Raw genomic sequence first — 17,060 nt, forward strand, 5'->3', positions numbered from 1 at the left:
AAATTAGGGTCCATAAACTCGGTCTGGTATTAGGTGAAATCCACTGGGGCACCGTAGAGGGTTGAGGTAGAAGTAGGCAGAAGTGGTACAGCTACTGATCAGAATGAGAAAAGTCAACCACGAGTGAATATAAAACCCATCAAGCAAACTACTAACTAGTCAATACTACATACGTCAATAACAAAACACGCAAGGAATTTCAAATATAAAATATAGGAGATCATTTTAAAATCAACTTGCTTGAGAACATTTTTCAAAATCAAAGTAGGAAGTCGGAAAATATTTCCGCTGAAACCAATAAGCTAGTAATATCTTAAAAGGAATTTGAAAATGCCAATAATCATATTTGCTATGATCTAGCTGCCACCATCTTCCTGGGAACCCCGTTATCCTTCGGGGATTTCGCATCCATCCAACATCTCAAGAACATTTGGGAGAATTGTGTTACACCCCTTGGCATCCGAAGGAACCTAGTCACCCCTCCAAGCATCCTTACTAACACCTGGGCATCGTCATTCCAATGATTGACGACATTCTCAACATACTCTTATCATGGTGCAGCAATTCGATAATTCAATTTAAAAATGCCATCCGCTTATGCACATGAAACAATTCAATTTCTAAAACCAACCATCCTTTATCCATTTGTAAACCAGAGAAATGATACAAAACAGTTAGTTGAAAGTACCAACCCAAAAAGATAAGTTAAAAAGGGAATTATCCCAAAATTTAAAACTGACCCAAAAGGGCGGTTTACCTACCTTTCGAATCACCAGCGGTTTACACACGAGACCTCGAGGAACATTTTTTGTGAAGAACTAAAAATCTGTTTTGGCTTGCACGATTCTCAATAATTTAATTAATTCGGGATAAAACAGGGGCAAATTCCTGAATCAAAACAGATCCAGAAATAGGTGTTTCATAAGCTTAAATGAGTCCAAAAATCGTGGAAAAATTATATGTTATAGTTTAAGATATGATCTTTCATGAGAAAATTTGTCCAAATTTCTTGTGAAAAATTCTGTAGAAAGTAGAAACCGTGTAAAGGTCTGAAAATTTCAATGAAAACTAATTCAAAACTGCGTACGTTTTTCAAATGTAATTTGACCATATGAAGTCTGAAAAATCCGAAATTAAAGTATGTTGTAGAACAAAGTATAAAGTGCAACTTTCATGAAGAAAGCCTCACAAAATTCGTACCATAAAAACTGATATAAAATTTGCAAAACCATGGGTATACAGTAAACTGAATCTGGAAAAAAGCAACGTCCTCGGATTTCACCCACAATTCGTGTCATTCAACCTCACATGCATAAAGAAAGTGATTGATACCTCCTCTCGCGTTATGTTCGAGTTTCTCTCTCGTGTTATGTTCGAGTTCTTATTTCTCAACATCCTTATTCAGATCCTCAGCAGCACAACTTCTTCTTTTCTTCGACTATCTTCACTTCCGTTCTCTCTCAATTTTCTCTGCTTCACCTTCTTTCACCATAGCTCTGGGATTGTTCATCCTGAAATGTCTCTCTAGTCGAATTCGACGATTTCCCATTTGCATGTGGCCGATCCTCGACATGCAACCCTCGAATCTTTGTGTTCGTCCGGGTCCCTCTCCATTAATCTTCATCTCTCTTACCAACAACGCCATGACTACGGATGATAAAGATGACTCATCCCGTATCGCTTCATTGTGTCACCGACTCGGAAGGCTTTGTGCGGAACAAGAATTGGAAGCCTGGAAGACATACAAGCCACCGACAAAATTAAAGAGTGTCGCCTCATCCTGGTTGGTAATATTTTTACAAACCCTACTATCAATTTACCTGCCTTTCAAGTTGCAATGACGAAAGCCTGGCGTGTTGATCATATGGATATATCTTCTAGCGATGGTGGCATCTACATATTCAAATTTCGCACTGAAACAGAAAAACGAAGAGCATTAGATGGAACCCCCTGGCTGTTCTCTGGTCATCTAGTTAATTTACGACCCTGGAAACCAAATACCCCGTTACATTGTTATGATTTTTCCACATGTCCATTATGGGTTCAGGGTTCCAAAATCACAAGTTAGCATGGATCACCGATGGAAACCACCAGATAAAGGAACAATCAAATGCAACATCGATGGGGCTTTCGTATCAGGCAATCGACACGGAGCAATAGCTTGTATTTACGAAATAGTAAAGGTGAACTCACCGATATGTTTACCAATACTTTGCACTGCAAGTCGGCGTTCCAAGCAGAGATCTTCGCCATGATTAGGGCTCTCTAGCATCTCATCAAGCAGGGACTGCAACGCCATCGTGTAACTTTTGAATCCGATTGCCTCATACTGTTGGAGGTCCTTCAACAGAAGTAGCCGCAGCCCTGGGAAGAACGACACCTCTTCGCCACTATCCACGATCTCCTCTCCCAGTACCCTAATGCGTCGATCAATCATGTTAGTCGAGAAGCTAACCTAGCAGCGGATTGGGCCGCCAAAGCCCATAGGGCCCAAGGCTCATCCGAATCGGATCGTATTCCCTCCCCTCCTTTCCTGAATATTGTACTAAGTGATGCTCTTCTAGCTGGTTGTATTTCTCCTTTCATCTAATATATCAGTTATTTCGACCAAAAAAAAAAAAACCTCACATGCATAAAAAATTCAACAACCAGCACTTTAACAACACATTCATGAGCTCAATAAACATAAACTTAACAATACTGGTAATGTACATCTCCTAAAATCGCCGACTAACTCGAATATGTATGAAGTCAACCAAGACAACGGAAATCCAAGGAAATTGACCTTGATGTGCAATAATCAACTTACGTAGCATAGAACAGAGGACAATTTACTTGCCTCAGGTTCTAAGCAAGTGTTTTCATGGCTTGGTGAGGTCTCTAAAGTCCCGACGCTGCTATCTTTCAGCTAGCTGCTTCAGGCTGAGAGAGATTAAGTTCTAAAACTTGTCACAAAGTGCAATTAAGTTCTAAAACTTTCAAAAAGTACAATCAAGTCCTAAAACTTGTCAAAGTGGTTCAATCTAAGTCCTTATATTGATTGCATTTTTTGAAATTTTTAGGACTTAGTCACACTTTCGAGACAAGTTTTAGGACTTTATTTAACCTTTTGAAAGTTTTAAGATTTGGTTGAACTTTCGTGATAAGTTTTAGAACTTAATTGCACTTTTTAAAAGTTTTAAGACTCAATCGCATTTTCATAATAAGTTTTAGAACTTTTAATACACTTATCCCAACAAACAATATTTTAGCAAAAATTAAATTCAATTAAAATGCAATTAAGTCCTAAAACTTGTCACAAAGTGCAATTAAGTCCTAAAACTTTCAAAAAGTACAATCAAATCCTAAAACTTGTCAAAGTGGTTCAATCTAAGTTCTTCTATCGATTGCATAATTTGAAAGTTTTAGGACTCGGTTGCACTTTCGAGATAGGTTTTAAGACTTTATTAAACCTTTTGAAAATTTTAGGACTTGATTGAACTTACGTGATAAATTTTAGAAATTAATTTTTATGACTTAATTGCATTTTCATGATAAGTTTTAGGACTTTTAATGCACTTATCCCAACAAACAATATTCTAGCAAAATTTAAATCCATTTAATATATATATATATATATTGGGGTTTCTTTTGTGGAAGCAAAATCAAATCAAACAAAGGTATCGAGAATAGGAAATCATACTCATACCAAGCATGGCAACAAATCAGGCAATATATAAATTGACAAATCATATTTCAGGCATAAAATCAGATTGGACAACTTTTCATGAAATCACAAATTGTATCTCAAGCATGAGATTGGATTGTCAATTTTCCATGCAATCGTGAATCGTATCTTGGACATGAGATTGGATTGTCAACTGTATTTTTTTAAAATTTATGAAAATGAGTGGGAAATAAATTTAAAATGATAGGCAAAAAGAAAAAAAAAATGAAAGATGAGATTCTTTTTGTTTGAAAAACAAGCTCCATTGCAATCAGAAACCCCAAACTCAAGTTTCTTACATTTATTGATACGTCAACTAAAAATATTTGTCAAAGAAGTTTGATAACAATTGGGATTAGACATGGGTGTTATCATACTTGTTTATAGGAAACCACACCCTAAATGGATCAACAGTTAGCCTTTTTTGAGAGGTTTCAAAATGTCCGACTTTGCCATTTAAACTGGCGAAGATGAACAATTGGTCATCGAACACATTGTTTGATTTTATAGCCCAATAAGGAGCAGTAAGGATAGATGAGTTTTTAAAACATAGGTTATTTCATTTGCCTTTGTGAAAAACCATTTTTACCTAGTATACTAATTTACCACCTAATTCGTTGTGTAATTGAAAAGACAATTCCATTCTCAATTTTATAGAGCGTTCCTAAGGTATCAATTGCTAATTTGGTTGAACTCTATCAATACAATAATGAATAGGTCAATTAATTTTTTGCTCGATTTAAGAAAAGAAAAAGAATACGCCAATTTGGCTTTCGATGGATTGATATTCAATCTAAGAAATTTTTTTTCGAAAGCCAAGACTTTGCCAGTTCATTTCAATTGGCAACTAGAGTAATTAAGTATGAGATGCTTCTTAAAGACAGAGAGATAAACGGCCACCTAAAAACTTTGCACAAAACGCAGCTTTAATGGAAGATTATGAATTGGAATATGAATCTGACCCAAATAAAAATATTGATAAATGTGGCGAATATGATTCTCAGTAAGTCTTACGTTGTTCTATCCTTGAAGCCTACCAAAATAAAAGAAAAGGATGGCTAGGGTTAAAGACACTCAGGTTTACCCATTCAACATGAACAAGTTAGATGAGATCTTCGATTTACTCCTAAGAATTGGCTCGCTAAAATTATCGGACGGCAAATTATCCCAAGTAAAGAAGATTTAATAAATAAAAAAATTGTAAGTGGATGAGTAACAAAATCTTTGAGGATATGTTAGTACCTCACGATCCCACCCCATATCATCCCCCATGCAATTCATGGAGAGACAGGCGACCCTCTTTAAAACTTTATAGCTCTATTTTCCAACCGACTCCAAAGATTTGGTGATCTCTTTTCCCATTTCAACAAAATCTAGACAAATATAAAAGTACAAATCAAAAGGGTCTTTTTCCCAAAATCTACGAGAGAAGGATGAGAGTTTTTATCTAAAATAGAGCTAATATCTAGATTTGATTAATGGCTGAGCTTGAACCAAATGGATATGATACCAACTGTCAAGACTAAAACTTTTTGTCAAGACTCACCCGTGATTAAAAAAGTTACTGAGTTTCTTTATAAAATGGCGGTCTTTGGGTGGCCAAGATTGGCCAGTTAGACTCAAGAAGGGATCGCTTGTCTAAGCTCATTCACTTTGCCCTCTGGACAAATCGGCTTTGAGTGGACCGCCAATTCTGTGATGGTACGAAACCAATATCTATACTTCTCACTAAACCAGATTGTAATCACATCAAAAGCATTGTCAAAAATGCTCAATGTTGCAAGATTGTGCGAGTGCGGTAAGAGTTGCCAATATGTCAAAGAAAGCCACTTCTTGCGACAATCGATGCAAATTTCAAAACAAAGAGTCTAATTCCATTAAGAGAAAGAGACATATAGTCGATTATTTAGATCAAAAAGAAAAGAAGCTCAAAATGATCAACCACTCTCGGCCCCATCAGTGCCAGAAGTATCACTATTGTCAACAAGGATTTTGTTGGCGATAACTTCTTGATCCTTGGAAGAGACCAATTTGGAGAGAGAGACAGGGTATTTGAGGGCGTTGAGCTCAACCTTGCGGAGGGCAGCTCGGCCCAAGTCGATGCCGCAGACGTCAGAGAGCTGGACCAGATAAAGCAGCACGTCTGAGAGCTCCTCGCCCAAGTGCACTCTCTCCTCATCTTTCCAATCCGGAAGTCCCTTTGGAACCTCCCCTTTCCACTGGAATATCTCCGACAGCTCCCCGACCTCACCCACCTGTGTGAAGAATCAAAGACCGAAGGAAACACTAATTTAAGAACCCATTTGGTACGGTTTTGCCTTATTGACTCTGATGTATTCTAGTTGTGCTATGAAAAGCTGGCAGGTGTTTGCCCCATACTTTAACAAAAATGCAACGCCTCTTTTCACAGCTGAAACTGTGAACAAGTGAAAGATGATCGAGGAATGATAAATCCCACTTACGAAAGGGCAAAAGTTACCCAGTGTGGGTTTCACATAAGAGTCCTGAAAGAGAGTGCGAAAGATAAGTGGGAGAAGGCCGAGCTTATCATCATTATCAGACACCCAAACGAGTAAACTTGACGGTCCAATCTAGTACTGAGAAATAAGTAAGGACAAACAGATATCAAGATAAATAGTAAATATCATTGAGCCAAAGCCAAGTGTGCATTCCCTTGCATTTTGTCTAGTGACATACGAATGGTGACGGAAGCAAAAACCCAGTAATTCCCATGGATTACAATATGTATTTATCAATTATGTCACACACCAAGTGATGGGTCTGTGCATACGAGATCCATTGATCAAGCGACACGAAAGAAATGCTATTGAGTTTGGGCTCCAAGTTTACAGAACTGATTCACACGCTTATGAAAAAACTGTAAATATATGCCAACGGATTTATCAGATAACTTTGATCTTTTATGGAGCAAAGAAGATCGGCCATAAAAGAATTATTTTTTGAGTTTTTAGCCAACAATTAATCACCCCAAATGGCAAAATCACGAAGACAAAGCAAAGACCTAAAAACGACAGGGAAAAGACGAAGACCAAACAGAAAAAAGAGTGATGGCAACGTAATCTTCTCAAACAATTGGATCGGTTTATCACCCAACATATAAGATTGCAAACAATAAGGAAAGAAGACTACCAGAGCCAGAAGGAGGTTTCTGGGGCTGTGAAACTGACCCCAATCTCTCTCCTTAGCGAACTCGGCCATCTTCTGCTTCAGAAGATCGAGGGTCACGCTATGATCTCCCTCTTTGACCATTGTCTCTTCTTTCACAGGAGTGAGAGAGAGAAAGGAGCCGAAAACCCTAAGGCAGGCGAGAGCGTGAGGGTGTTTGTCGTCTCAGCGCCAGAATTTAAGGGGGCTAAACTGGCACATCATTTCGAGGTAATTTAATTAAACATTTTTGTTTAAGGTAGGATTAGGAACTGACCAAAAAAGAAGAAGGTGGGATTGGGTCTCGAGCCATTAATGGGAAGGTCAAATTAAGTGATTTGTTTTTCGCAATCTAGTCATAAATTTTTTACCAAAAAAAAAAAAGTCATCAACTTTATATCTCAAAGTTAATTACCAGGCATTTTTTACGGTATAATCATAGGAAGATTGCCATTCATGAGTATCTCTGAATATTTATGCATATAACTATACTTGACTAAATATTTATTAAATGTAATTGATTTTTATCTTTCATTACAATCATTCATTATTGGCAATGCTTAGTAAATAAGCATCTGTTCATCTTCCAAAAACTTAAAGTAAGAAGAACATTTGGTGATAAAACATTTAAATAATAAACCACCCTTTATATAATAACTTAAGTTTTTAAATTGGAATTTCCAATATGGTATCAGAATCAGTGGGTGTTGCACATGATCTAACTTGCACGTGGCATAACTTCAACAATTTCCCCCTCTTACATCAGACGTCAAAACAGCAACAAACTCTACAATTGATTTCGAGTCCAAACTTGTTGATAAATTGGAATCTAACACTATGTAAGATTTTATGAGATTACTGTCAACTGCTTTAAAATCTTAGGCTAATAAGTGGAAAAAAAATCACATGACTATAAAAAGCATTTACCCATTATCAAGCGATGTAAGACAATACTTAAACAACTTGTTCGCCCATGATTGACAATTATTCATTCCATACATAGTGTGAAATGCTTAACACTTTGTTCGAAAAGTTAAAAGAACAAGGATGGAATAACAATTAGGATAATTGTTAAGTCAATCACCTATATATATAAAACTATCTAGACATTCACCGTTGGATGAATATTCTATACAGATGAAGCTAATTCTATAACTGAATTCTTTTCAATATAATCCAAAGACAAGTTTAATTATTTCTTACATTCTCCGTGGATTTGATAAAACTCCCTAAAAGTTACGAGCAATTTTAGATTTCCCTCTCTTCTACTCTCATATAAATTTCATTTTTTTTTTTCATTTTGCATACCAATTCTCATTTCCTCCGTTTTCTATTACTTTTAATATGGAGCATTATAGTATTAAAGACATAAACCTTTAAATACACTAAAGTATCTCTTCGATTTTAGTCATATGGGATCCTCCACCTTCTGAATGAATTAAATTTAATACTGATGGGGTCTCTGAAGGCAACCCAAGATTTGTTGATGTAGGGGGTTTATTTAGAAACGAAGGGGGTCATTGGATTGGTGCTTTTGCCACATTTGTAGGAATATTTTGGTTGATGCAAGAAGAACTTTGGATTTTGTGGTTAGGACTCAATTTCACAAAACAACCTAAATTTCATAAGAGTTGTCAAAGTAACTGGCCATCTTCCCCAGATAATATTTGAGGTAGGTCTTCGGGCACCCAGTTTCATCATATCTTGTCACGAACTCAGGCTCCTTAAAGGACTCAAGAAATTTCACCTAAGTGAATAGTGATAATTTGTCTAGACCTTTGAGTTGATAGCCATGCAGCATGCATAGGTCTTCTTCCATTTTGGCTCAGCATCTCACGCTCTCTTCATCTAGATGTGTAGTAGGGATCTGCTTAGGAGGAGCTTCAAGGTCTATCACGAGAGGGGTAGTCACAGGGACTCCTTTAGGGAAATCTTTTTCAATGGACTCCACTATCGGTCGATCAACGAGTGCGGTAGGGGTAGATGTAGTAGCAACAGGAGCTACGGGTGTCATTTTCTTGATTCGATTAGAAAGACTCATTAATAACGCCATGATTTGCATCATCTAGTTTTCCATGGTGGTAATGTGAACACGGGTATCCTCATTCTCTATCATAGCTTGTGAGCGAGTCCATATAATAGATTTACTTCCAATCGTGTTTGAAACACCTTTGAAAAAAAGAGAGAAAGGAATGGAATCGATATCCAAAAGAGGAAACTAACAAGAAAACATATGCCTTTCAATTTATATTTCCTTGAGATGAAATGAGGATAAGATACATTTATATGATTTCATTATCATACAAATGTCTTCTTATCACAATTTCCTTTAAGCAAATATTCAATTAAAATGAATAACAATAGACGATTAATCCAAATGCCCTTTTCTATTGACGTTCATTCATGAAAGTGAAATTTGGAATTACATCAAATGCTTACAATTGAAAGAATTCCCTATACATCTTCTAGGGAAAGGAAAACAACAAAGGAAATTCCTATTATACCAAGTGCTAGTGCAACATATGGGAAAATCCTATAAATGCTTTTAAAATGAAGGAAAAAGGCTAAAAATAGCCTAGGGAGTTGATCTGATGCACTTATTTTCTTGTGTCAAGCACTCCACTTTGGCTTTAGCTCCATCTCTTTCCTTCAGAATTTGGACAACATAGGCATGTTGTTGCGTTGGTCTTTCAGGAATATTGAGGAGTTCCACTGCGAGCTCAGGCTCAACTTAGCAATGGATATACTCCAATGAGGCATGATGAGTCCTCACCTCTCCCTCTAAGTCATTATCGTCGACCATAGCAGTGGGCTTTAGAGGGCAATCGTACCACATGTGGACAATCTTTTTGATGGTGACTTCAATTAGCACACATTGGTCTTCTCTAGGGAAGCTTTTGAGATCATCAATCTAATATAACCCCATATTGAGGGGATGGTGGGATTGTTTGGAGAACGCGATGTTGGCAGATCACCCTTGAAGGGTAATATGATATTAAACCATTCAATCTCAACAGAGGAATTGGGTTGTCTAATCCGTCAATATAACACATCTCTGGTATCCCTAACCAACAAACATGCCATTGGATTTGGTCTAGAGTGATTCTTTTGAGTAGATGGAACCAATCAGCAAAAGACCAATGAGGAAAGAACGAAGCCTTTTCATGGAACAAATGAATAGGATGATAATGGTCATCGAACTCAATGATCTTCAAGTAGGAACTAAGTTCTTTGTGGTAAGAGAAAAGCCAAATTTGGAGAAGTCTTTATCAGTGTTCTAAGGTTTTCTTTTCTTTCTTCCTTGAATCGATTTAGGGACACAAACATCTTTACAAGGATCATTTGTGAGAAGGATTTAAATGCACATACATGACTGGCAATATGTACAACTAAAGGGTGAAGAGGTTTTTGGGTGTATGGGAAGATGACAAAACCAAAGAATGCTAATAGGAAGGTTTTGGGAATTTGATTTGCAGATTCAAGTTTTAGACTCGAGAAATATTGTTTGAGGAAGGAAAAAGGTAAGGTGTTAAAGCCATTGAGGATGCCCCTTATTTTGTCGCTAGGGATGTTAAAGAATTGGCTTAGTAGGAAAAAAGGATCTAATCCTATAGGAGGAACAACTGGCCCTAAGGATCCTTTGCCTTGTCCAATAGTACGCTTATACTCCTCAATTGTAGGCGTCAATTCATTTCGATTAATAACAAATGTTCAAGTGTTGGTATTCCACTAGTGGAGTAGGGCTTTGATCATCAAGATACATGGCTTGACATATAGTAGCCTTGGGAGGTATCCAATTCTCCATTCCATGTAGTCTTTGTACTTCAGTTGAAGAACTTCCCACATGCTTTTGAGGATCCTTGGTATGGGAATGATATTGATTTTTGGCTTATCCATCTAAACCTCCTAAACCTAGTTCAAGCATTTAGATTGATCATTGTAATATCCACAATTCTAGCTCATGAGATGGGCCACTAACCTAGCAACGCTAGGCAAGTTTGGCCACGAACCAACCCAATCAAGGGTGATTCGGCTATGAACCTCGGTTGAAATGGGATAGTCAATCGTAGATGAACATGAGAAACTTTCATCTGACCCTATTAGTGCTTCCAATGGTCAATTTCTCATGTTTGCAATATTCTTTGAAAAAGAACGAAAAAGAACAAAATAGAAGATTCTAGAGATTGGCTTGACTTGGAAAGCAAGTTTTGATAAGAACAAAACATAAGCTAAAATGGCTCGCAAGCATATGATGTCTAGCTTGAAGCCGGATGCCCTAGTTGATACCAGAAAGCCCCTAGAATTATGGGATACTTGGCTTGAGGCCAGATACTTAGATTAAAGCTAAAAGTCCCTAAAAGTATGGAAAGAACCATTGAGATGGTTAACGAACTTTTTATACATATTCTCGTGTGTTGTTTGATAAGTTTACTTAGTAAGGTAGCTTGTTTACTAAGTTGAAAGTAGCTTACTTAGTAAGGTAGCTTGTTCAGAAAGTTAAAGATAACTTACTTGATAAGTTGAGGATAACTTATTCGAAAAGTTAACAAGTTTGGTAAGTTGAAGATAGCAAGTTTGGTAAGTTGAAGATAGCTTGTTAGGTAAGTTGAGGATAACTTATTTGATAAGTTGAAAGTGGGTAATGCATTAAAGGTAAGCTGGTATGAACGTATGCATATAGTCGAGGCAAAGTAACTGTTTGTTATGGATTTGCCATTGATGTTGTAGTGCATGGGACATCATAACGATAACCCCCATGACTTGGAGTCAAGTTGTTACATTTTTTGTATCAAAGCAGGGTTATCACCTGGAGTGATAATGTGCGTTGGGAGTCATGAGATAGTTAACTAGGAAACACCTTATGCATATGATTGCTTAATTGATTTTTTTTTTTCTAATGATAGTTTATAACTACTAACTTCTTATTGTGGTATAGAAAAGTTCCCTTAGAATTCCCATAGTTGTGCTATAGGTTGGCAACATGAGTACTTAGGACCAATCGAGTTCAAAAAGGAAAGTTGAAGGAGGACTTCCAACTATACAAAATTCTGCAAGCTCTTACAATCATTGGAAGCTTAATGGAGTAGCAAGCATAGCATAAAAAAACCTTGACTTCTAAAAATGCCTTTATGGCTTAGAACAATAACGGAAATGGTGAACATCTCATGTAGGGACTGGTCGAGCAGTTCCTAAAGTTGTAACCCCCAAGATTCGCCAAGACGAGAGATTCCAAAGAAGTTGAATTTTGGATCGACGAGTTGGAAAAGATATTTACACCTTGAAGATGCTTTGATGAAGACAAGGTGATGTTGGCAGCAGCATAGCTACAAAATAAAGCCAGTCACTAGTGGAAAGCAACGAAGGAAAGGGTTTTCCTTGATGATACTCTCATAACGTGGAATGCCTTTGTCGAGGCGTTCAATGGGAAATATTTTTCTAAATGTGCTTGTGATAATAAGAATCACAATTTAAGGCCGACCTTTACTCAAGGTGACAAATTTTGTAATTACGGAAGACAACACGGCAACACTCCGTGCTTGGCTTGAACAGGAGCTTGCTTTTAGCTATAGTCGGCAAGGCCACATGCTAAGAGATAGGCTGCAACGATGACAAATAATGCCGTTGCAGCAGCCACAAATGACGCCACAAGGTGGAGACCCATAGCACAACGATACCAATCATCCTTCAGCTTAGGGCGAAGTGCATGCAATCACTCAGGAGAATTCAAGACAGATATCAAAGAGTGAAGAATAATGCGTGATCAAGCCAGAAATACTATAGAAAATTAAGGCATTATTGCAGACAAAGGGTCAGACAGAAAGGACCATCCAAACATTGGAAGATATGTTAAGAGTTAATGTTATCAACTTAAGGGAAAGTTGGAATGAGCATTTCCATTTCGTCAAGTTCGCCTACAATAACAGTTGCTAGCAAAGTATTGGAATGGCTCCATTTGAACTGCTATATGGTCGAGCTTACGAACTCTAGTCTATTGGAACATGGTCGGGGAAAAAAAAGTCACTAGTCCAGAGTTAGCCCAACCTACAGCAGACGCCGGGCAAGTAAGTAAAGATAGGCTTAGTGTGAAAGCTAGTACGAACACCTAGAGGGGATGAATAGGTGCGAAAATAAATTTTGCAAAGTAAAGATTATAATTTTACTTTTGAACCGACTCTGTTTAACAATAGATTGTGAAAAGGAAATTAAACTCTAACAAAAAAAATATTATTACGATCAAAGTAAAGAGCTTAGGGAAGAGAATAAGAACACAAAGTTTATAGTGGTTCGGCTTGATCCAAGCCTACGTCCACTCTTTTGCACTGACAGCCCACCGGCTGGATTTCACTAAGAATCAAAAGAGTTGTTACAGCATAACTCTTTCTTGATTCCATAGTGTAGAGACTCTGCTACACTTCCTCAAGGTCTCACAGAAATATAAACGCTTTTTTGAGTACAAGTTTTCGCTTAACAATTGAATTGACAAAGAACAAGGAGCTTCGGACTTTGGAATTCTTTTATCGCGCACACACTCGAATAACTGGAATGACTTCCTTATATACTCCTCCATGCCTTCATACCCATTGGCACTTACCAAAGGAGTTCTTCCAATCTACCCGTTGGACAAAATCAATTAGGGAGATTTCGAGTTATTTAAGGAATATGACAATAGCCCACTAATCCTGCTCGATCATACAATCAGGATCTAGGTTTCCATAAGTAGAACATTCCAAGTATGCTTCGTCAATCAACGGATCTGAATTACCCGAATTGAAATCAAAACGAATAACAAATTCCAAGATGCTATCTCCAGCCAAGAGATCTTCTTTAGTCGATAGAATCAAATCCTTAACAAGATACTCAGTTCTAGATAAGTCTTCTTCGACGATCTAGAAACTGTCAACGAGGATAGACTTTGAATTTTGAGTTTGGCGGTTTGGTGATCTTCAGACTTTGACTAAAGAGTCTGTCAGTCTTTAGACTAGACTGATGGAAACATTTTGTTATCTTCAAAACACACAAGGAAATTTTCTCCAACAATCTCCCCCTTTTTTATGGTGACAAAACTTTCCTGCAGATTTGGATATTTTTGACCTGCAAAACATAACTCAAGCAAACATGGATATCTCACAAAGATAATTGACTTAGTAAAGACAGCATTGAATCTGCATCCATAGGAAAAAAGTTAGTCTTGTAAATAAACAACTATCTTTTCCATGAAATACCAAAATAACCAAACGATCAAACAAACCAAACCAAATCCAGTCACAGCCAAACAACCAAACAAAAGTCATTCAAAAAGTAAACCAAACAAAAGTCAAGTTTCAAATCTGCATCATCTCTCCCCCTTTTTGTCAGCATTAACAAAAAACGGCAGAGATAAAAGATAATGGAATCATGGTTGCCTAGGAACGCGAATGAACTGGAAATCTCCCATTGACTGGACAATCCCTTCCAGCTTCTTCAAATCCTCCTTCAGTTGAGCCACATCTTCACCCTTGGCATTTGTTTGAACTTGAAGAGCAAGGGTGTTAACTTGATCATGCAAGGAGACTGAAGAGGCTTGACCTACATTCTGCAAGTTCTGAACTTCGCATCCTAGGGCATAAATCTATCATCGCATCTCCATAAGAACATCAAGAATTCTGCGAAGGTCTCCTGAATTTTCAGTCTGAATACTGGCTTCTGTATGATCAGTAGGAGTATTTGCAGATGATGGCAAGCCAGCATGATCACTCAGATTTGGCGATGAAACCTCATGACCTTCCTCTGGAAATTGAGAAGCATAGATATCTTCTGGATCTACAGGTGAGCAACTAACACCTTCATTAGTAACAACAGTTGAAGATGTACCTCTTTTCTCAGCAACTCCCCCTATTTTAATGCCCTCAGGAGGTGAGAAGTACGCTTCATGCTCTGTTTCTGCCTGTTCACCTCTGCCTTCTTCTTCTTCTGCTATTCTTTCTTCCTCTGCTTCTTTTTGCATTGATTCTCTCTCTCCACTCTTTTCCTCTTCTTCATCTCTACCTTGATCCTCTCTCTCTTCAGTCTCTGGAACAGCACTTTGAAGATTTCTCAGTGCAAGAGCAGAAATGGTAACATCGTCCGCATCCTCTTCATCCTCCAGAACGAGTGCTCTTCTTTTCTTGGATGGAGCTGTCATGGGCTCATTCCATTTCCGCTTTGCCACTGAAGAACCTTGGTGTGACTTGACAGGGGTTTTCTCTTTCAATCGCTCCAAAGCTTTGTCCAGCTCTTTCAAACACATTTTGGAAACCATTTTCAGTCTCACTACCATTTGATCACATGATCGAACACATAAAATCCTAGGAGACTAAATGTTGAAATGTCTGAAAAGCTTTATAACAAGCCTTGAGTAAGGAAGTTGCCCTCTGTCTTTCGCCATCATTCTGTACATGTGAAACATGATTGTGTGAGGTAGAGGGAATTTCTTTCCAACGTTGATGGCATACATCAACTTTGCTTCTGAGTTGGAGACGTCTGTCTTCGAGGTTGACTTGGGTCTGAGGCAATTAATCACAATCTTGTCAAGTAAAATGTTAGAGGCATTCATCCTCAAGTACGAAATTCTTCTTTCAGTCATTCCATCCCAAACAAGCTCTACTGTCACACGACCAACAGACACACTAATCGATTAGAAAGCCCCTCGCTCTACTCCAATTACATCCACCAATGTGTCCATGTCAACAACACAGTCCATGTCTCGAATACTAAACGAAAATCTATTCGCATCCAAGAAACTGATATTAGAATAGAGGTAAGCAGTAAGTTCTGGATATGCCTCAGTAGTCTCAGAACAAAATTGCTCAAGCTGAAGTTTAGTGAATTTCTCTTTCAGCTTCATATTCACAGAATCAAGAAAATCAAAGTCTACACTCCTCGAATTGATCACCCCTCTTTTTAGCAACTTAGAGTAAAGTCGCCTGTGTTCATCCGAGCGAAACATATCTGTCATTTTGCTTCAAACATTCACTGCAACACCCATTCCAAGCTTGAATTGAGTGTACATTTTATCATCATCATTCCCATCAGGCTGACTAAGACCTCCAACATGTGGATCACTAGGAATTTTCGCAAATACTCGATCTGCCGACTCCGCAGGAGCAATCTCCAATCGTTCCATTGTTCGCAAAAAGTGGGTTTCATTTCGATACCCTTTATCTTTCAAAAATTCATCGATATATTTCAAAAGAGTCCCACCCTTTTTTAAAAGAGAGTAAAGCTTATAGATAAAAGCGGGCTTTTGAGATCTTACGGGTTATGCGCCTTCAATGATTTCTTCCTCCAATCTACGAATACTGCCTTGAGGTCTAGCTTGAGGAGATTGATGCTGTTAAACATGTTGTGGGCTCTGCTCTTGTCTCGGAGATTCTTCTTCCTCGGTGAGGTCAAAATGTGTAGGACCCTCACGCATTTGCTGTGGTCCCATGTTCGCAATCCTTGAAGACTTTCTCTGGGATGCTATTCTCACAGTTTTTTAGAGATTCCAAACTCGATTCGCGAAAAAGGTGAGAACTTGGAAGATTAAACTAGAGAGTAAAAGTAAGAAAACGAAGGTCTGTGCTTTTAGGGTTTTGAGGAAGACGATCAGTATATAAAGCAGTCGAAAAGAGGCATACAGAATGACGTAAAAATGAAAAAAATAGAAAATGTCTTTTAAAAATAACTACCTTTTTGAAAAATAGATAACTGTCTTTTGAAAAATAACCCATTTTTCGAAAAGGAATGATTGCAATAATCACGAAAACTGGGGAGATGATCATACCTTTTCGAGATCAATCAATTACAGATTAATAGATAATCGTACATTTTCGAGATTTTATCCAAGAGATAAATTTCTAAAAATGAAAATAACTTACAATTGTTGATCTTCATCTTCTGAGTCTGAATATCATTAGACTTTTATCCCTGAGTCTGAACTTCTTCAGACTTTAAGATATTGAGTCTGAAACGAATAAGCTCAAATTGACTTTTCTCCAAAGGTTTTGTGAAGATGTCCGCTAGTTGATTCTTTGAGTCAATAAATTAAATTGAGACTTCTCCATTTTGAACATGATCTCTAATGAAATGATGTCGAATCTCTATATGCTTTGCTCTTGAGTGAAGAATTGGATTCTTGGTGAGATTGATTGCGCTGATGTTGTCACATTTGATCTCAGTGTACGAATCT

At 37.6% G+C, this 17,060-nt stretch overlaps 1 protein-coding gene across 1 annotated transcript; it reads right to left on the bottom strand.

The window, feature by feature from the left end:
• Positions 1-5,643: 5,643 nt before the first annotated feature.
• On the bottom strand, positions 5,644-6,976 carry LOC104427614 (dCTP pyrophosphatase 1-like). The gene is made up of 2 exons (XM_039305245.1): positions 6,857-6,976; positions 5,644-5,961 (listed from the first exon to the last, which is right to left on the bottom strand). The coding sequence occupies exons 1-2, from the start codon at positions 6,974-6,976 to the stop codon at positions 5,644-5,646; spliced, it is 438 nt and encodes a 145-aa protein (XP_039161179.1).
• Between the last annotated feature and the right edge of the window lie 10,084 nt (positions 6,977-17,060).

Source organism: Eucalyptus grandis, chromosome 11 (genome assembly GCF_016545825.1).
Source record: "Eucalyptus grandis isolate ANBG69807.140 chromosome 11, ASM1654582v1, whole genome shotgun sequence".
Taxonomy (NCBI): domain Eukaryota; kingdom Viridiplantae; phylum Streptophyta; class Magnoliopsida; order Myrtales; family Myrtaceae; genus Eucalyptus; species Eucalyptus grandis.

Coding starts and splice junctions, on each gene's coding strand:
- LOC104427614 (XM_039305245.1), bottom strand. CDS start 6,976: ATGGTCAAAGAGGGAGATCATAGCGTGACCCTCGATCTTCTGAAGCAG. Junction 5,962..6,856: donor GAAACCTCCTTCTGGCTCTG/GTAGTCTTCTTT, acceptor TTCTTCACACAG/GTGGGTGAGGTCGGGGAGCT.